Source organism: Enhydra lutris, unplaced genomic scaffold (assembly GCF_002288905.1).
Source record: "Enhydra lutris kenyoni isolate GAN:26980312 unplaced genomic scaffold, ASM228890v2 scaffoldscaffold28, whole genome shotgun sequence".
Classification (NCBI taxonomy): Eukaryota; Metazoa; Chordata; class Mammalia; order Carnivora; family Mustelidae; genus Enhydra; species Enhydra lutris.
Window position 1 is genome coordinate 2026426 of NW_019154112.1, and position 20870 is coordinate 2047295.

General features: G+C 45.6%; 1 protein-coding gene and 1 pseudogene across 1 annotated transcript; both read left to right on the plus strand.

Moving 5' to 3' along the window:
* The first annotated feature begins 1195 nt into the window (after nt 1–1195).
* LOC111152430 (butyrophilin-like protein 1) lies at nt 1196–20135 on the plus strand. Its single transcript, XM_022510938.1, is given in 11 exon segments — nt 1196–1337; nt 6237–6258; nt 6805–6974; nt 8012–8359; nt 11382–11663; nt 11778–11978; nt 12226–12246; nt 12340–12366; nt 17616–17642; nt 18945–18971; nt 19387–20135. Coding segments are annotated over 11 exon segments (1941 nt in total). The 3' UTR covers nt 20061–20135.
* A 290-nt stretch (nt 20136–20425) lies between these two features.
* LOC111152432 overlaps nt 20426–20870 on the plus strand; it is a 15594-nt pseudogene continuing 15149 nt past the window's right edge.

The following is a 20870-nucleotide window of genomic DNA, read 5'->3' on the forward strand; positions in this document are numbered from 1 at the left end:
CTTCTTTTGCTGTGTTTTCAAAGAGATTTTATTAATTTACTTGTCAGAGAGAGAGAGAGAGAGTGAGCAAGCATAAGCAGGGGGAGTGGCAGGCAGCGGGAAAAGCAGGCTCCCCATCGAGCAAGGAGCCCCATGCGGGATTTGCTCCCAGGACTCTGGGATCATGACCTGAGCTGAAGTCAGATGCTTAACCCACTGAGCCACCCAGACGTCTCACTCTCAGTGTTTTCACTCCTTGATCTTATGATGCTACTGCCAGTGGCCTGGAGAAGACCTAGCTTCTCTGACTTTAGGTAAATGACTATGGCATTGTAGCAGGCTACAATTGTACATTGTAGCAGTTCTAGAAGGTTGCCTCCCAGGGAATCTTGCCAGTACTCTAGTGAGAGTTTTCCTGCCCAGCAGCCTTGGTCTGTGGCATGTTGGTGAACTTCTTTCCCTACCTGAGGACCCCAGTTCCACCTTCTCCAATAAACAGAGCATCAGACTTATTCTCTCAAATGTCTTCTGTTTTTAGAGGTAGTGTCTACTTCCTGTATCTCCTACTTCTGGTTTCCTTAGAGCTTTCTTTTACTTCTTTAAAACCTTTGTTTAATAATTCCTTATATCAAAAATTCCATGTTAAAATGAGTAATGTGGTTTCTCCCTCCTGACCAGACACCGAGTGATACAAACATCTAAACTGAACTGTATCTTGGAGGAGGGCCCTGCACTGCTCACAGTACGTGGGAAAGGTTAATATAGGAATTTTCAAGTTTATCAAAATGTTTATCCCAGCAATAAAGTCATAAATATACTCCTTGGGTTTTTTGTATATATTTTAAATATTCTGAATGTTAATATATTTTCTGACATGTTCATCTCCTCCTCCAGTATACCTTGTGGTTTTATGACACTGGATTACTGTTAGATGGGCTATGGGTATATTTTCTTTGAAATGGAGAGGAAAGGAAGGTATGGATGTGATATGAATTATCCACACAAAAAAGAGGAATCTTTTGAAACTAGTGGACCAGCTGCCCATGTAATTACAGAAAGAATGGATAAAACCATCATTCTTGGGAGGAGTGAGGTCAGCATCATGGCAGAATGAGTTCTCCCATTTGTCTCCTCCTTTCCGTTTAAAATTAGTAGGATTTCAAAACCCAACAAAGGTTCCCCTGCACAGCACACCAGACGCCAAAGAGATCCAACCATGTTTGCATCTGATGGGGTGTGTATTGGTTCTCAGGGAGACCAGAGCCCAGGCAGCTTGGTGGGGCCTGTTACCCTGGCTTTTACAGTGGTGGTAACGCTCACCTGTGACTCCTGTGGCCGAGATGGTGGAGGTGAAAGGGGTGAGTGAAAGGCTGCTTGGCCCTGTGGGCTGTGGCTGGAGGACCCCATAGCTATGAAGCCACAGTGCAGGGTCCTCTGAGGTAGGACATCTGTGACCAGGAAGGGACAGTGGGGGAAGGAAAAGGCAAGGGAAAGAGGCAGAGAAGTAGAAATACTTTATGCACTGTCTGCCCTGAGAGTTCAACAAGAGAACTCTGAGCTCCCTGGGACCCCTGAACTTGAGGATCCTCCTCCTGGAGTGCGGGGCACGCCCCAAGCTGAGGGGCTTAGTACATGCTGCCCGTGGTCATTTGCTAGACCCCTACTTGTTTTTTATATTGAGCCTGGTCTAAGTCCCCAGGGCTGCTCTGGGAAGAGAAACCAAACACTTGTGCTCTTCTGCCACCTGCTGTAATACTAAAGAAGGGTCTCTAACTGCCCATCTATGAACTGTTAGAATTCAAGTTAATAAATCTTGACCTACATGAAAAAGGTGTTGGCTACTTCAAGTGATTTGGCCAAGAAACATCTCATTAAACAGCATGAAAAATCATGGTAATACGGTTTTGCTAAAAGAAAATGACAGTTCTCCAGTCGCCAAACCTAAATTAAACTTTGTTTTATTGGATGTCTGTAATAAGTGGGTTTAATCCTTTCCTCCAACTGGCATATTATGAAATCACACTTCATTTTAGTGTAGCCCGTGTTTTATGGCATGTTTTCTGGAACTGCTCAAAAAAACTTGAAGCAACTAAACATAAGATGTATTATATGGCTGTGGAAGTAGAAAGTATAATATTAATCCTACTTCCATCAGCATAATTTATTTTGGCAAGAAAAGTCATTCATGGACAATGAACAGTGTTTTATTTATTTATTTATTTATTTTCAGAGTAACAGAATTCATTTTTTTTTAAAGATTTTATTTATTTATTTGTCAGAGAGAGAGAGGGAGAGAGAGCAAGCACAGGCAGACAGAATGGCAGGCAGAGGCAGAGGGAGAAGCAGGCTCCCTGATGAGCAAGGAGCCCGATGTTGGACTCGATCCCAGGACGCTGGGATCATGACCTGAGCCGAAGGCAGCTGCTTAACCAACTGAGCCACCCAGGCGTCCCCAGAATTCATTGTTTTTGCACCACACCCAGTGCTCCATGAAATGCGTGCCCTCCCCAATACCCACCACCTGGTTCCCCCAGCCTCCCACCTCCTGCCCCTTCAAAACCCTCAGGTTGTTTTTCAGAGTCCATAGTCTCTCATGGTTCATCTCCCCTTCCAATTTCCTCAACTCCCTTCTCTCCATCTCCCTATGTCCTCCATGTTACTTGTTATGCTCCGCAAATAAGTGAATGAATGAACAGTGTTTGTGGATAAAGCAGTTGGAATTTGAGCCTGCTGAGTGGGGGGAAGACAGTGAAGTCTGCTGTTTGGTGTTCTTCCTGCAGCGTCTTCAGGTGTCCCACCATCGTCCTTCAGGAAAACCTTCCCTGTGCTTTGTCATTTCCTCCCCTTCCCTCCCAACATGAGATCCAGGGGCTGCATTCAGGGGAGATAAGCTTTCTGGCCCAATCATGCTGGGCCATGTCTGAGTCCAAGGTCCTCTTCCTGTTCCTCTTTCACCCTGAGTTGTGTGGAGCTGGGGCTGGGCTGGGCTTGAGGACTGGGGCGTGTGAGGGTATGGGGAGCAGTGTCCCTGCAGTTCCAGCCCTCCCTCCTCCAGGAAGTTCCTGGATGAAAGGTAACTAGACGGCAGGACTCCTGTCTTCTTTCATCTCTGCGTGCATGAGAATGAAGTGTCATAAGTACAACTTGTGTAGTCCAGTTCCTGGCACTTGGTAGGTACTCAATAAAATTTGGCTTTCTTCCCTCTGACTTTTTGCAAAATTCCACTATGTTCTCGGGCCTTAAGGAATCTCCCCATTGGGCAGAGATTGGTGGTGGCAGTGGAGGGTGGACCTGGAGGATGATATTGTCCCTTGTCTGTTTTGTTTCACTTGAGATGGATTTTCCCAATATTCCTGAGTCTAAGTGGATATTGCAGAATAGACCTTTGGGGATGATAACGTGGGATGTATTCAGGTATGTGTAGAAGCCCCAGGTTGTTCAGAGTTTAATATCTCAGACCAGACATCTGGGTGGAAACCATCACTCCCATGCACCAATGGGTCCATCAGTCCTTGCTTCATGAAAACAGATAGAGTGGACCATTCAGAACAATTGAGAGTGAACACAGGCTGCGAGAGGCTTTGCTGGGTGTGTGGTTGTGGAACCCTGAGACACTGGTTTCCTCACCCATAGAATGAAGACAATAATGACAACAACCTGGCAGAAGTGGGGCCAGGGAGGCTCTAGCCCAAACTGGTGTCTTAACACCAGTCGCTTAACACATGAACACCCGAGCACTGGGTGGGCTTGAGGGAGCAAACAAGGGAAGGGGTGAAGCAGAGCTGATATAAGATGGTTTGAGAGGTTACAACCTTGGATGGAAAATGAACTTGAGAGGGCGAGGCTGGAGGTGGTCAGGGGACGCCCATGGGGAAGCAGGGACACCGTGTCTGGGTGAGGGGGTAAGTGAGATGGGTGTGGAGCTGGAAGGTAGCCATGGATATGGATTAGAGAAAAGTCTTGAACTTTCTGGTGCACTGGCATCAGACTGGGTGGGAAAGTGGTGTGTGTGGTGGAATGACCCTCCAGAGTCTGGCAGGCATAACTGGGTGACCCTAGGTGTCCTTTACTGAGATGGGGAACGGCAGGAAGGGAGGGTCTGGAAAGGAAGCCCTAGTGCTCCATGGTGTTCCTTCAGAGACCATGGAATCTGCCTTTCCTGCTGCACACTGTGGCCTGGTGAGGAGGGGCTGAATGGTGCGCCCAGGCCTTGTGTGATAGTATAGTATTAAGAAGCCACAGGGTGCTGTCCATTCAGCTTGGGGCAGGGCCAGTGTCCTGGAGCTGGTCCTGGAAGATTCTGTGAAGCTCAGGCTTAACCCTTCCGTTGCCACGCTGTGGGAGCACCTGGGTCATCTCCTGGTGAAGAAAAGCAAAGCAGCTGCACTGGGGGCTTTTCAAAGGCTCCTGCCATTAGTATTCAGAAACCAACATAGAGTATTTTGGTAGTGAACTGCCCTGTGCAAAGGGCTAGGTATTTGTCTTGGCTGTGCTACACACACTCCTTGCTTCTGGTCTAGAAGCTAGCTAGCCTGGAGAGTGGCAGTTGTTCAACAAAGGATATGGTGTCTGTGTCTCTGTGTGTCCCCCTGCAGAGTGGGTCTGTGTATCTGTACCTGCCTTGTTTCTGTGGCTCTGATCATGCTGTTTCCTTCCTGATAACTAGGGTGCACCATCCAGAGGGCAGAGCAGAGTCTGCTAGGGTTGTGTTTCATAAGCTTTCACTTTTAAATGGTGGAAGGAGTCAGCGCAGGATTCTTCTGTCTGGGAGTGCTGGGTGTCCCAGGTCCCTGGTTCAGCTGAGACCTCTGCAACCTGTGCCCGGCTGTGCTTCTCCGCTCTCCAGGAACCAGCTGCCTCTCAGACAAGAGGAGCCCGTGGCACCAACGTTGGATCTGGAGCAGGGTTTGGGGCTTGAGCAGTGGAACCGCATGTGCAATCTCTGAGAGCAGATTTGGGGCTGGCTGAGGTCTCACAGTACTGAGTTAGAGACGCTCAAGAAGCCCCAGGTTTTCAAGCAGGTGAGTGGGTTCTGAAGACACTTGCTGGACAAGAAGAGGAAAGTGGGGAGCAGATGCTTGGGAGGAGGTTGCGGAGATCGTGGTGGGGCTGGAGGGCTGGTGCTGGATAATAATGAGGCTCTGAGGTAGTTGTAGTTGTCAGGAGAACAATTACAGTGGGGGATCCACTTTATTCATTTACTTAATGACTTTGCTGTAGCATTCCTAGGAGCAGGCACTGTTGTAATGTGCACTGACTCTCCATACATAAATTCATAGGATACTTCTTATTCCATGGGATGAGGTCTTATTACTCTCTCTGTATGGCAGATAGGACCTGGGGCAGAGCAGGTCAAGAAACTTGCCTCAGGTGATTCCCACAGCACGTGGCTGAGTATGGAGGAGACTTTAGCAGTCAGCCCTAGAATCTGTCCTTCCCAGGACCTCTGGCTGCATCCCTCTCCCCTCAGAGTCAGTGGTTTGAAGCCCTTCTTTTTGACCAGGTCTCCTTTTATCCTGTGCTTCCCACTGCTCTGCTGGGATCCTTTATCCTGAGGCAGAAACTCTTCAAAGATAGAGAAGATGAGGATTGACTGTTCATGGGGAATTGTCTGGCTTCAGCTATGAGCAAGTCCACGTCCTTGGCCCTGAGCAGAAAAGGGCTGTAGGAGGCAGGAGCTGAAACCAGGGTGAACTCACTTATCGAAGGACCCCAGAACAACGTGCATGTGGTGGGAGCCACAGTGTCCTTGAGGAGGACGCAGTCTTCTCATGCTTCTCAGTCATTCCCTGGTCATAATTAGGAGGCAGCAGAAGAACAGCACACAGGAGCTGGTGTGTCCTTCATGGGGAGAGCCCTGAGTCTATGCCTTGTGTCCCTGGACCTCTGTGGTGTCCTGTGACTCATGCAGAAGTGGAGGAGGCCTCTGTGCTGAGGCAGGAAGTTTGTGGTCCTGTGGGCAGAGCAGGCTGGGAAAGTTTCCAAAGGGCTGGGAGGGCTTTCTTGGCATCAGGGTTGTGGGGCCTCTACCTCATCAGCATACTAAGCAGTAGGAAAGGCTGTGCTCCTGCTGGGGACTGTTGCCAGCCCTGAGCCCTGCTGTCTGCTCTGAGGCCCAGAGCTGTGGTCTGGCCCTGCCTCCTCTCTGGATGTGTCACCTGCTTCCTGCCCTGTGTCTCCCCAGCTCTGAGGAAATGGAGGATTGCTGCTGGGGCTCTTTGCTCTCTCATCTCCCCTCCCTGCTTCTCCTCTTGCAGCTGCCTGCTGGGGGCTCTGCAGGTGAGTGTGTCCTTTCCTCCTACCTGTGTCTCCCTGGGGTGGGTGAGAGCCCCCGGAACTCTGCTGCTGTCTCCATCAGGACAGATGGCTATTGGTGGAGGCTCTGGCTCTACACAGATTCTGGAGATGCCCCAACTGCTATTTGAAATTAAACACATAAGAAGAATCCCAGAACTGCAAAATAAGGGCAGGGGAGCATGACAGTTCTCTAATGAGTTTATGTCTTATAAAGTAAAAAATGTGGATTTCACTATGAAAAGTATGAAAATAATTGTCTCTTTATTTTTAGTTTCCTGGCTTTATTGGCTTTTTGTTTCCTGGCTTTACTGATACTTCTATTTCACAAATATTTATAGGGTACAGAGTACATGTTAGGTGCTACTCTGTGTACAAAGCAGACAGTCTCTATCTTTACAGAGCTTACTCTTGCAGGGACAGTGAGCACTAAATACCACAACCCTGTACAATCTATGTCTGTTAGAGGAGTGGAGAGCATGGGACAAGGATGTAGAGCAGGTGGGGCAGTCAGGGCTGCAGGACGGCTAGTGGCCAGGCAGCAGTGCTCCATAAGGTGGTCACTGTATGCAGTGAGATGGGAACAAAGACATGGAGGAGGTGGGAGGAACCTGTCTGGATCCCATGGAAAGAGGTTCTTCACAGTGAGAAGCAGCCAGACAAAGCTGGTAGTGGGCTTGGGTATTCATGGAGCAGAGGAGGTGAGTGTTGGCAGGAGCAGAGTGAATGAGGGGAAGAGATGCAGGAGTTGGGGATCAGAGAGCAGGAAGGTCTTCCTTAATGGGCTCAGGATCACGTGGGCAACTGCAGAAGCATTGAAGGGCTTTGGTAGAGGAGTGACATGGTTTTGGTCATAGGTTTAAAGGTTCACAGACACTGACGAGAGAGGATGTCACAGGGAGACTAGTAATTGTCATCTCCCAGGTGAGACAGATAGTGACTCAGCCAAATTTGAGTAGCACAGGAGCTGAGAAGTCAGTGTTTGGTTGTCTGATGGGGTTTGTCCTGCAGAAGTGTCCTGCTGTGACACATCTACCAGGTCTCAGAAGACCAAGGCCGCAAGGGGCTAGGGGCAGTGGGATGAACCCTCTTTGGGAACAGGTAGTGTTTTGTGTCCTGTGAGAAGTGGAGTGAAGGCAGGTTTTAATGGAAGTAGCTGTGAGGTCTAGTTTCTAGCACACATATAATTCAGTAGAAGACAAAGATGTGGGCAAAAACAATAACTTTAGGAGTGGGTGTTGGGAAGTTCCAGGTGTGGTGCAATGAGTAGGATGTTACCACTCGGCCATAGTAGTGCTCTTTGGTGAGTTTTCAGTCCTGTCCTAAGAGGAGGCAGGTTAGAGCTGTGGTTCTCAGAGTGTGGTCGCTGAGACATCAGTATCAGCTTCTCACCACCTCCTTAGAAATGCACATTTTTGGACCCACTCTAAATCTACTGAACCAGGAGGCCTGGGGATAGAGCCCAGCAATCTGTGTTTCACAGGCCTTCCTGGTGATAGTGATGCCTGTGGAAGTTTGGAACCACTGAGTCAGAGCATCCTTCATGGATGGGCCTGGAGTCAGGAGCACAGGCTGTTGAGGAGGCTCTTTGACACCATTTCAGTGTTTCAAAGTTGTTTTAGGATAAAATTGACCCATTAGGAGTTCTCACAGCTGAGTCCCTCATTCAGGGCCTCCCTCCTGACAGTGTGTTCCCTTCCCTTCTCCTGCTTTCTCAGTCCTATGTCTGTGTCCACAGAGGAGTTTATGGTGATTGGCCCCACGGAACCCATTGTGGCAGCGCTGGGTGGGGACATCACACTGCCATGTCGTGTGTCCCCGGCCATGGATGTGGAGAATATGGAGCTGGGGTGGTTCCGTTCCAAGTTCTCGGAAGCAGTGTTCATCTACCAAAACCAGCGGGAGCAGACAGAAGAGCAGTTGGCTGAGTACAGAGGGCGAACTTCACTGGTGAAGGATTTCTTCTCCCAGGGGGAGGCTGCTGTGCACATCCACAATGTCCAGGCTTTCGACAACGGGCTGTATACCTGCTTCTTCTGAATGGACATCTTCTATGAAGAGGCCAGTGTGGAACTGAAGGTGGCAGGTGGGTTGTTGATCTATATTTAGAGACCTGCAGCATTCTAATTCGGAGACACCTCAGGGTCTAAGTTAATAGCCCTCAATTTATACAAGAGGGAAAATGGGTCTTTCACTCTTCATTATTCAGTATAAATATATAGAACTCCTGGTACGTGATAGCTATTTTTCTCTGCACCTGGATAACTCAGTGTAACAAATAAAGATCCCTGCCCTATAGAGTTTATATTATACAGACCATAAATGGCCAAATAGATAGGTTATAGACAATGTTAGATGGTGATGAGTAGAGACTTAGCAAAATAAATATTCTAGGGGTGAGAGTTCTAAGCAGAAGAACACCAGGTGAGACACCTGAAGGAGGAATGTGGCTGGTGACTCTGGGCAGAGAGAGAGGCCACATGATTGGTGTAGAGGTGAAGAGGACGGTGGTGAGAGGTGACTCTCCGGAATATAGAGGTGTTCCTGGTCCAGGTGGACAGAGAAGGGATTTATCAGGAGAAGCCCATGAGTAACGCACACTTGAGCAGACAGTGAAGTGGACAGTGTTCTGAAATGGCCTTCGGTTGATGCATCGTGTGGGGCATACACAGCATGGTGATTGTGGTTCTGAGCAGTCAACCGAATTGTCCTGGGAATGGAGTGTGTACTCCCTGACAAGTGCAGATGGTGGGATTGGGGACGAAGTGGATAGGAGTTTTGTTTACGGGGTAGTGGGGGTGGTAATACCAGACCACCAAAGGCTTCATGTGCTCTTATGCCGTTTAGATGCAGGGCTGAGGAAATTTTAAACAGAGCAGGGGAGCAAGGTGTGTGAGGGCAGGTTTGCTTTGGCAGCTGCAATGGAAGGTGTATGGATGGTGAGCAAGATTGGAGGCCTGGATATTGTTATGGGGTGGAGAGGATGGCCTCCTGCATTCATGTAGGGGCAGTGTGGTGGGAAGGGAGCATTCCAGCGTCAGAGAGTTTTGGAAAGTAGACCCACCTGAGTGAGGAGATTTCGGGAGAAGGACAGTTTGGAGGCGTGGAGAGAAGGGACTTCAGGTACTCACAGGGTTTTTTTTTTTTAATTGTTTAGTGGTAGAAATGTTGCTATTATGTGTAAGCTGCAGATTGCTGCTATAATGCTGTGTAACACAGACATAGAAATCTCAGTGGCCTATAACAACAAGCATGTATTTAATCTGGCATTCAGGGAGATCAGCTCATCTGGGCTGTGTTCAGCTAATCTTAACAGGTCTTACTCATAAATCTTTGGTCTTGTATGGGAAATATAATTAAAACTATAATCTTCCAACTCAGAATCTTGTCCCTAAGAGAATAGGAAGAAAGCTCCTTTTTATTATGAAATTAGCATTAACTACAATATGCTGTGCATCACAGAGATTCTATCAAGAAATGCAAAGACAGAAGAAATCTCATCTCTTCCATATGCAGACAGAACTCATCCCATACACGTTCTCAGGATCAACAGTTATGAGCCCTCAAGTAGGTGGACTTGCCAGCACCATTTGTCCTAGATGGTGCATCTTATATTTGCTTGGAAATTTGGTGAGCATATAAGTTAGCTAATTGGCTTTATTCCGAGGAAAACCAAATTCTCCTACCTTAAATATAATAATAAAAAAATTCCATTGTAGTTAACATAGAGTGTTATATTCATTTCAGGTGTTCAATATAGTGATTCAACACTTTCATATATACTCAGCGGAAATTTCAATAGAAACTTTGCAGGCCAGAATGGAGTGGTGTGATATATTCAATGTGCTAAAAGGAAAAAAAAAATGTGTAGCCAAGAATTCAGCAAGGGGATCATTTGGAATATAAGGAGAGATGAAGAGTTTCCCAGACAAATAAAAGTTACAGTAGTGTATTATTATTATTATTTTTTTACCAATTCTCCCATCATGATGACAGGAAGTGATTTTACATGTGGATCGTGGTGCCCATAGAGGTTAGGCTCCTACCCTGGCAGAGAAGGGGAAGAGAGGGCTGTTGGCTTCCTTGGTGTGAGCAGTTCAAAGAGAAGGTTTCCAGGTCCTTGCAAAACACATTCTTGGATCACAGAGCTGGCAAAAGGCCTATTTTTTTTTAAGTACTTATATACATTTCAAAGAGGAGAGAAAACACCCAAAACACAAGTTTTCTCAAGTAAATGCTACAAGAAGAGGATGGGAAGGGGCTCTATTTCACTATTTTCAACAGGGACAATAAGCTTCTTACTTTTAATATATTTTGTCCTGCCAGTGAACCTTGGCTGGGTTTGCTCAGCTGGTGTTGTCCAGGTGGCTATTGATTGATCTGGGACAGCTTCAGCTGGAAAGGCTGCACTAGCCTGAAGATCTCTGTCCTGTGGCAGAGGACAAGGCAATGGCAGAAGCAGTTTCCAACCTCTGCTAGAGTCACATTCCCTGAACTCTCAGGGGCTGAGTCAAGTCACAGGATGGAGCCCAGAAGCATAGTGTGAAGGCATTAACAGTAAATGACAGAGGGCTGGCTGGAATGAAAAGAAGAATGAAAGATTGGGGGTATTTTCAACATTATCCTATCACAGATGGGGCCAACATGAATTAGTTCAGGATTTGAGTCTGAAGCATCTGTGAGGAATCCTGGCACAGCTAAATCAGAGATGTGGATATTAGGGAGCAAGCTCAGGAGGTATGTAGGTTGGTGGAAGTGATGACCAAGTGGCAGTGGGTGTGCCCACATATGCCCTGGAGAGTGTGTGAGTTGAGAAGAACAGAGAAGGATGGATCATGGAATGAAATTCCTCCTTCTATCCCTCTGGGTGATGGAATTCCCACCCTCATGGTTGGGAAGAAGAGCCTGCTCTCTGGGCCTGCCACAGGTCCCCATGATCCTTCCTTCTGTTCTCCATGGCAGGACCCCTTACATTAATCCTTGTAGGGACCACTCCCCCAAGGAGCCCCCAAAATGCAGTGCTGCGGATGATATTGTGTACAGGAAGGTTCTGCTGGAATCCCTGGGCTCTGGATGGCCTCCTTGTATTCTCCATCTTCTCTCTTTAGGTGTGGGCTCTGCCCCTCAAGTGCACATCACAGGGCCAGAGGAGGATGGGGTCCGAGTTGTGTGCATGGCCTCGGGGTTGTTCCCAAAGCCCCAAGTGCAGTGGAGAGCACTCAGTGGAAAGAAGTTCCTGATGTTCTCTGAGACCCAGGTCCAAGATGCTGCAGGGCTATTCACTATAGAGGCCACTCTTGTGGTGAGGGACAGCTCTTCAGGGAATGTGACCTGCTCAGTCCTCAACCCCATCCTGGGCCAGGAGAAGGCAATGGCCATTTTCATCCCAGGTCAGTATTACTTCCCACTCTGAGAAGGGTGGGATGGTCTGGTTGGGGGTCCCTGTGTGTGCTGGGCTGGGCCGTCCTGAGCAGTGCCCTGATGGGGCATCTGGTTGGGCACAGAACCCTTCTTCCCTCAGAGTTCTCCCTGGAAGCTGGCTTTCATGGTGATCCTGACTGTGCTGATGCTCCTACTCCTTGGGGCTGTCTTCTACATCATGAGAGAACATACTGCAAAGCTCAAGGAAATGCGCAAATGGGAGAAACTGCACAGAGAAAAGGAGGAGGACCAGCAGATAAAGGAAGAGGCACTGAAGGCCAGAGGTAAGGCAGGGCAGGGTCAAGGCCGACAAGTGTGGAAGCCGGTGCAGAGGAGAAGCGGACAGTAGGCCCTTGGCCAGGAGCAGGGGGCTGAGGAGGACCAGAGAGGACAGGTGGGGCTGTGGAGGCTCAAGGGGTCTGAAGTTAGATCTTCATGGAGACATATAGATGCTCTTGTGGGTTTTCCAGGTGCAGTCTTTGCTGGTCTTAGTGATGGGAGTTTATGTGTATTTTTCACTTTTTTTTCCAGATGAACTCCAGGCCGATCTTGGTACGTTGTGTCCTTTTCCAAGAAGTTTCTGTGTCACATTTGTAGGACACATTCTGGTTCTCAGCTCACCTGTTTTCCTGTGTTGCCTTTCAGACTGGAGGAAATCTGTTTACCTTGCCGGTAAGTGACTGTCCGGATATCCTTGGGTCTCTTGCTCCCTAAGCCATAGTGTCCCCTCTCTGTTTCATGCAGAGACATGAGGACCTGTCCCTGGTGCAGCAGTGGAAACTGGCAGGAGGCAGAACTTGTTCCATGGGCTTTCCCCATCTGGGCTATTGTTTCGCACACGGTGCTTTGAAACCTGGAATGATGGTGGTTACTGGAGTCTGTAGTGCATCTTGGATTATCTACCCACCTCCTTTGTAGCTTTCAGCCTTCAATGCAACTAGTTCTCAGTTATCCTGAATATTCTGGAATATTTTAGAGAACCTATATAAATAAATGTGGTCATTAAATTTAGGAGTGTGATCTCTCCACATAATACCATCGTGGGAGAGTCTTTTCTCCGCAGTTCCTGGAGGAACTGATCACAAAGTGTTGGGTAGAGGACTGGGCAGAGCTTTGGTGGGAATGTCGTGGGATAAGTTGTCAGTTGTCCAGTGATAAGTTTTCTGAGAACATTTGGCCACTTTTACACTAGAGCTCACCTAACATCCCGGTCCGTATTTCATCTCTCCTTTTGTGTTATTTTCCATATCTCTCTTTTCTGGAAATCATTGGATGTAATAATAACTTCTTACATTCATGGAATAATGTATACTTTATTCCCTAAAACATTTTCATACATTGTATGATTTTTGACCTTTAAAGCAAATTGAAAGCAATATGGAATAAAAATTTTGTGTTTTTTTTTCAAGTGAAAATTTGTTTATTTTGGGATGCGGTTGATATTGGGATTCATTTCAGAAAAATTCTGTGGATGAAATTTGTTAGTATTATTCATTTTCTTTTGGTAATCAAGAATACTTGGACATAGTGTACTGTTCTTTGAAGGAATACTATTTTTTATTTTTTATTTATTATATGGATGGCTGCTCCCATGTAAGGGGCATAAATATTTAAAATTGTTAGATCTTCTTGTTGGACAGATCCTTTGAGTATGATATAGTGTCCTTCCTCATCTCTTTTTATAGTCTTTGGCTTAAAATCTAATTGATCTGATATAAGGATTGCCACCCCAGCTTTCTCCTGATGTCCATTAGCATGGTAAATTGTTTTTCACCCCCTCACTTTAAATCTGGAGGTGTCTTTGGGTCTAAAATGAGTTTCTTGTAGGCAACATATTGATGGGTTTTGTTTTTTTTTATCCATTCTGATACCCTGTGTCTTTTGATTGGGGCATTTGAATGGGGCATTACCCTTTAACATTCAGGGTAACTATTGAGAGATATGAATTTAGCGCCATTGTATTGCCTGTAAGGTGACTGTTACTGTATATTGTCTCTGCTCCTTTCTGATCTACTACTTTTAGGGTCTCTCTTTGCTTAGAGGACCCCTTTCAATATTTCCTGTAAAGCTGGTTTGGTGTTTGCAAATTCTTTCAGTTTTTGTTTGTCCTGGAAGCTTTTTAATCTCTCCTTCTATTTTCAATGATAGCCTAGCTGGATATAGTATTCTTGGCTGCATGTTTTTCTTGTTTAGTGCTCTGAATATATCATGCCAGTTCTTTCTGGCCTGCCAGGTCTCTGTGGATAAGTCTGCTGCCAATCTAATATTTTTATCATTGTATGTTACAGACTTCTATTCCCGGGCTGCTTTCAGGATTTTCTCTTTGTTACTAAGACTTGTTAATTTTACTATTAGATGATGGGGTGTGGACCTATTCTTGTTGATTTTGAGGGGGGTTCTCTGCACCTCCTGGATTTTGATGCTTTTCCCCTTTGTCATATTAGGGAAATTCTCTCCAATAATTCCCTCCAATATACCTTCTACTCCCCTCTCTCTTTCTTCTTCTTCTGGAATCCCAATTATTTTAATGTTGTTTCATCTTATGGTGTCACTTATCTCTCGAATTCTCCCCTCGTGGTCCAGTAGCTGTTTGTCCCTCTTTTGCTCAGCTTCCTTATTCTCTGTCATTTGGTCTTCTATATCACTAATTCTTTCTTCTGCCTCATTTATCCTAGCAGTAAAAGCCTCCATTTTTTATTTTATTTTTTTTTAATTTATTTATTTTCAGCATAACAGTATTCATTGTTTTTGCACCACACCCAGTGCTCCATGCAATATGTGCCCTCTCTAATACCCACCACCCGGTTCCCCCAACCTCCCAACCCCCGCCAATTCAAACCCCTCAGATTGTTTTACAGAGTCCATAGTCTCTCATGGTTCACCTCCCCTTCCAATTTCCCCCAACTCCCTTCACCTCTCTTAACTCCCCTTGTCCTCCATGTTATTTGTTATGCTCCACAAATAAGTGAAACCATATGATAATTGACTCTCTCTGCTTGACTTATTTCACTCAGCATAATCTCTTCCAGTCCCGTCCATGTTGCTACAAAAGTTGGGTATTCATCCTTTCTGATAGAGGCATAATACTCTGTAGTGTGTATGGACCACATCTTCCTTATCCATTCATCCGTTGAAGGGCATCTTGGTTCTTTCCACAGTTTGGCGACCGTGGCCATTGCTGCTATAAACATTGGGGTACAGATGACCCTTCTTTTCACTACATCTGTATCTTTGGGGTAAATACCCAGTAGTGTAATTGCAGGGTCATAGGGAAGCTCTATTTTTAATTTCTTGAGGAATCTCCACACTGTTCTCCAAAGAGGCTGCACCAACTTGCATTCCCACCAGCGGTTTAAGAGGGTTCCCCTTTCTCCACATCCCCTCCAACACCTGTTGTTTCCTGTCTTGCTAATTTTGGCCATTCTAACTGGTGTAAGGTGATATCTCAATGTGGTTTTCATTTGAATCTCCCTGATAGCTAGTGATGATGAATATGAGCGGGACCAATTCAAGAGCCTCCATTTTTTATTGCACCTCATTAATAGCTTTTTTGATTTCAACTTGGTTAGATTTTAGTTCTTTTATTTCTCCAGAATGGGATTTTATATCTCCAGAGAGGTTTCTCTAATATCTTCCGTGCCTTTTTTGAGCCCAGATAGAACCTTGAGAATCGTCATTCTGAACTCTAGATCTGACATATTATCAATGTCTGTATTGATTAGGTCCCTAGCCTTTGGTACTGCCTCTTGTTTTTTTTTTTTTGTGGTGAGTTTTTCCACCTTGTCATTTTTTCCAGATAAGAGTATATGAAGGAGCAAATAAAATACTAGAAGGGTGGCAAAGACCTGAGGAAAATGCACTTTAAGCAAATCAGAGGAGACTCCAAATCATGGGGGGTTGGGAGAAAGGGGATAAAAAGAAGTTCAGAAAAAAAAATTAAAAAAAGAAAACAAATAAAGAAAAAAATACAAAAAAGAAAAAAATATATATATTAGACTGGGGACTAGAACAGGGTCACCCACTTAATTTTGGGAGTATTTTGGTCTCTTAGAAGAAACTACCTCCCAAAATTTTAAAGAATAAAAAACGTATATAAGTGTAAACATAGTGAAGAGATGGAATATGCCTATAAAGAAGAAAAAAAATTTTTTTTTAATTTCTAAAAAAGGAGTTGATAAAGCAAGTTGTTTGGGAAAATAAAGAAAAAGAAAGTGGAGAGAATTTGCTCAGGGTGGAGACTAGAAGAAGCCCAGAGCTAGATTTAGGGTATCTTTTGATCTACTAGAAGAAGTTGTACCCCAAATTTCTTAGAAGAAAAAACCCTATGTGTATACAAAAAATAAAGTTAAATACAATGAAGGATAAAATATGAGTATAATAATGAAGGTTCAAAAAAGATTATTTTTTTATTATTTTTTATGAAAGGTATTGTTAAGATAAACTAGTTAAAAAATGTTAAAAAGGAAAAGGATAAAAGTTAAAAAAAATAGTACAAGAAAAAAAAATTAACTGCAAGCCTAAAGAATCATGGGGAGAAAGCCATGAATTCTGTTCTTTGCTTTCTCCTCCTCTGGAATTCTGCTGCTCTCCTTGGTAAGTGAACTTGGTCTTGGCTGGATTTCTTGTTGATCTTCTGGGTGAGGGGCCTGTTGTAGTGATTCTCAAGTGTCTTTGCCCCAGGAGGAGTTGCACCGCCCTTACCAAGGGCCAGGCTAAGTAATCCACTCCGGTTTGCTTTCGGGAGCTTTTGTTCCCTGAGCACTTTCCGTAGAGTTCTGGAGGACGGGAATGAAAATGGTGGCCTCCCAGTCTCTGGCCAGAGGAACCGAGAGCTCAGGGCCCCACTCCTCAGTGTGCCCTCAGAGAAAAGCGCTCAATCACTCCCGTCTCCTTGGCCTCTGGCTGCTCTCCGAGCTCACCCAGCCTGCGACTGGTTCAAGGTAACCCTGACCTGAGAGCTCACTCCTCGGCTCTGTCTCTGTAGCGGGCTTCACTGCTCTAATACCTGCAAGCTCTGTGACACTCAGACACTCCTGATCCTTCTGTGACCTTGTGGGACCTGGGGCCATGCTGACCCCACGAGGGCTTCACCCCGGTTTAGCCTCTGGAGTGATGTCCCTCAGTGGAGCAGACTTTTAACAGTCCTGATTTAGTGGTCTGTTGTTCCACCCCTTCCCGGGAGTTGGCCCCTCCCCCCGTGGTCTATCTTCCCATAGCTTTGAATTCACTTCTCTGCCGGTCCTACCTTTCAGAAAGTGGTCGATTTTCTGTTTCTAGAATTGCTGTTCTTCTCTTCGATTTCCCATTGGATTTGTAGGTGTTCGGAATGGTTTGATAACCTATCTAGCTGATCTCCTGCTACCTGATGTAGTCTCAGCCTGCTACTTCTCTGCCATCTTGACTCCTCTTAAAAGTTCTTTTGATTTTTAATTTAACTGTCATTTTAATGGTTTTGCTATTCAACTACATTTTCTTTTTTCTTATTCCTTTTCAGTGTTCCAGCATTCATTGTTTATGCACCACACCCAGTTCCATGCAATACATGCCCTCCATAATACCCACCAGCAGGCTCACCCAACCTCCTACCCCTCTCCCCTCCAAAACCCTCAGATTGTTTCTCAGTGTTTTTATTTTTAATGTTGTGGTTTTTAAGACTTAGGACAATAACTTGGCAAAGGTCATATAGCAGCAACAGGCAGGCATGGAACTCAGCCTGCAATGCCGGCTCTCTGACCTGCGGTCCAGGGAATTTCCCAAAATATCCTATTGTTTGCCCGTGTCAGGAGGGTATCTTCTCTCTAGCCTCTTTCCTTACTCTTTTATAGTGTCACCTGTAGCACAGAGAGGATTCAAGTGCCAGTAGATCAATACTATTCAGACTTGTTCTGGCTCATGTGTCACCAGGGTGTCTTCCCTTTCAGCCCTGAAGAAGGCAAAACTGTCTGCAGGTAAGTGACTCAGTTTCCTGTGGCTTTACCTCTCCAGCCTCCACTATAACCTTCTCTGTCACTGGACCACACACCGGGATGTGGTTGATGTCCCTGATCTTCTTGTTATGTTAGTAGTGTTGTTCTGATTTTGTTCTGGAGTGTCTGTCCTATTGGAGGTAACAGCTTTACCATGCAGACTTTTCAGGGTCTTATGACAGATATACATTTGCTGTGATTAGTTAGCTTCCTTTCTTCTTCCCAAAGGGGAGTATTAAGGTTCGAGGAGTTCATACTTTGCGTCACTGAGAGACAGGGTCCCTGTATTCTTCTCTTGCTCATTGCAGGACCTCACTGTATAGAAGGTAGCTTGATATGGTCCTTAGGATAATTGGGTTTGAGGTTCCATCTAGGTTTTTGGAGAAATTGTTATTCCACTCCTGCCCCATTCGTATCTCCAGTTCCTTAATCTTACTCATATCTGTAAAGTCCTCTCTGCCAAAATATATTCACAGTTTCTGGGGCATAGGACATGGCCATACTTGGGGGCTGATCATGTGTGGTGCATCCTTGCTTTTGATCTCTCTAGGTGATTATAAAGAGAAGATGATGACTAGACCCAATGTTTTTGGGTTTCCCTTTACACACAGGGATGTTTTTCCTTGCAATACTCCATGATAAAGGGAAGCAAATTCATTACTTTCTTCCTTTGAACTTCTCTCTCTCCTTCCTTGAATCTTCTCCATTACCTCTTGATGGGGCAAGGTTTCTCTGGTGCCATGTCCTGAACTCTCCTCACCCATAGCTGTGAGTCATCCTCCAAGTGCAGCTCCACCAAGTAGTATTGCTCTATCATGGTTTTGAATCAATCTGCAAGTTCAGTTCAGCCAGTTCGTTATAAGTAAATGGAGGCCTCAGAAATTTTGATCTCAGTTCTTCTTCAAGAAAACTTAGTTTTCAGGATGGATGTGTGGTTGGGATTGAGAAAGAATATTTTGATAATGAAATCTGTGCAAAAAGTCTTTTTAGGACAGTATCCAGCCCCTCAATGGTGTTAAGCTTTATGGCTTGGGTTTCATGGGAATACTGTAGCATGATGGCTGTGGGTGTATGAGAGAGCGTGTTAGCAAGTTTGTGTGTGAGAGAGGAGAGAGAGAGAGACTGTGAGTGAAAAATAAATTCATCATGTGAATGCTTCCAAAACATTTTTCCCTATAACTCTTGGTTCAGTGTATTTCAGAGATAGGTACTAACACTGGTCTGTACAGTCTCCTCAAGTCTCTGATTTGTTGTTCACATTTGTGCAATGTGGTTTTCTTGTAGATTGGTGGAAGGAGAAGTTCCAGACCTGTGAGTTACTTCTGTTGTTTGGGTGCTCCTACTGCTATCCCATGGCTGCTGACATCTCCTTCAGCTTGCTGTGGTGATACAGATTCTGGCATCATCAATGGTGGTGGGGTGGGATGGGGCATTGAAAGTCATGTAGCTGGGATTACTGGGTGTGACTGATACTGGATATAAGTGGGTATTCATTAGTGTTGTAGTCCAGTCTGGCCCTCAAGTACCCTGTGACATGTCTAACACCCAGATTAGTCTCATGCTTATGTCTTCCAGTTGGAGGGCTGTGTTCTTCAGTCAGAAGGCTCTCTTCTCAGGAGCTTTTGTCCTCCCTGCATGCAGCTGGGTGTCTGGGGGTGGGGTGGTGGTTGTGTGCCTTGTTATGTGGTAGGGCAAGTCTTTGAATGATTGGCAACTGTCTCTGCAGTGTCTGTCAGTCTAGATCCAGAGTCTGCCCATTCCAGCCTTGCTGTCTCAGATGACAAGACTAGTGTGACCTTCAAGGACTCATCCAAGGAGACAGCAAATGGAGATGGAGTCTATAGCGTCTTGGGTCATGAAGGCATCACATCAGGGTGCTCCTACTGGGAGGTGGATATCAGGAATGCAAAAAGAAGTGAGTGGGGACTGGGGGTCTGTAGGAGAGATGTGGAGAGGAAAGGCTGGTACCAGGAATCCCCAGAAAAGGGGTTCTGGGTTGTGGGGATGTATGAAAATGCATTATGTTCCCTCTCTGCTAATGGAGAACACATTGTGCCAATTCCCCGGAGAGTAGGGGTTTTCCTGGACCTGAAGGAAGGGGATGTCTCATTCTACAACATGACTGATGGTTCCCACATTTTCTCCTTCTCTCTTGCTTCCCCCTCTGGGACTCTGTTTCCATACTTCAGGTTGAGGTCAGGAGATGTGTCCCTGCCCATCTGCTCTGGGGAGGGTGGGCCTGTGCAGACCCCTGTACCCATTAACAACCCTCCTTGTTCTTTAGAGGAGCCTGTGAGCCTCTCAGGGCAGGGATTCAGTTCAGGCTGTGGTGTTGATGGTGATCTCCCAGGGGCTGAATCTCCATTACTCTCCTGTGGTCCTGAAGCTATGTCCCCATAATGCTCCAACCCTGTCCCAGATTCCTCATGGTGGCTCCTCCTGGAGCTGCGGATTCCCAGGGGTACTAGCCTCTGAAGTTAGTCCTGAATGACCCGGTGTCCTGACCTTCTTTTCTGGGTATAGGCTGCTGGGGTGAGATTATGAGAATAGTTGGTTTATGCCTTATGCTCAGGTATTAGAAGATAAATGTTGACTTTTTCAGCTGTAATGGGGTTGGCTGAATTTTGCTATTGGAAATCATGTTTCTTTTGATCATGAACATTATTTCATTGAGTCTTTGTATTGTTTTGATATGAAATGAGATGAGGTCTGAATTACTCTGAAGAATTAAATGGTGTTTATTTTATATAGTTTGAGTTGTGCAGATGAACCCAGAGACTACGGGTGGGTTACCAGCACTATTTAGGAAATGTGCACTCTGACTAAAAAACATTGTCCATCTGAACATTTCTGAAGAAATGTATGGCTAATGGAATTGAAGAAGAGTGGAGTGTAATATTCTATTGTACATGCTTCCTATTTTGGAATGGATGAGACATACTTATCTTAACGAACCTTAGTAAATATTTGTTTTTTTCTGAAATACTGGTGCTGTATTAATTCAGGGAATGGAAAAATGAGAGTTTGGGTTTCCTTGTGAGTCAACAGTAGTTGGAAAGAACAGAACTGCTACCAGAATAAAGAGGAAAATGAAGATGAATGTTTTCAGACCCTGGGTGAATTGCAGAAAGCTTTGACCATGAGCACAGTTCCAGGATCTATGTACGGCTTCTCAGTACTTCTAGTCCAATTGTAAAGGTGGATGGAACC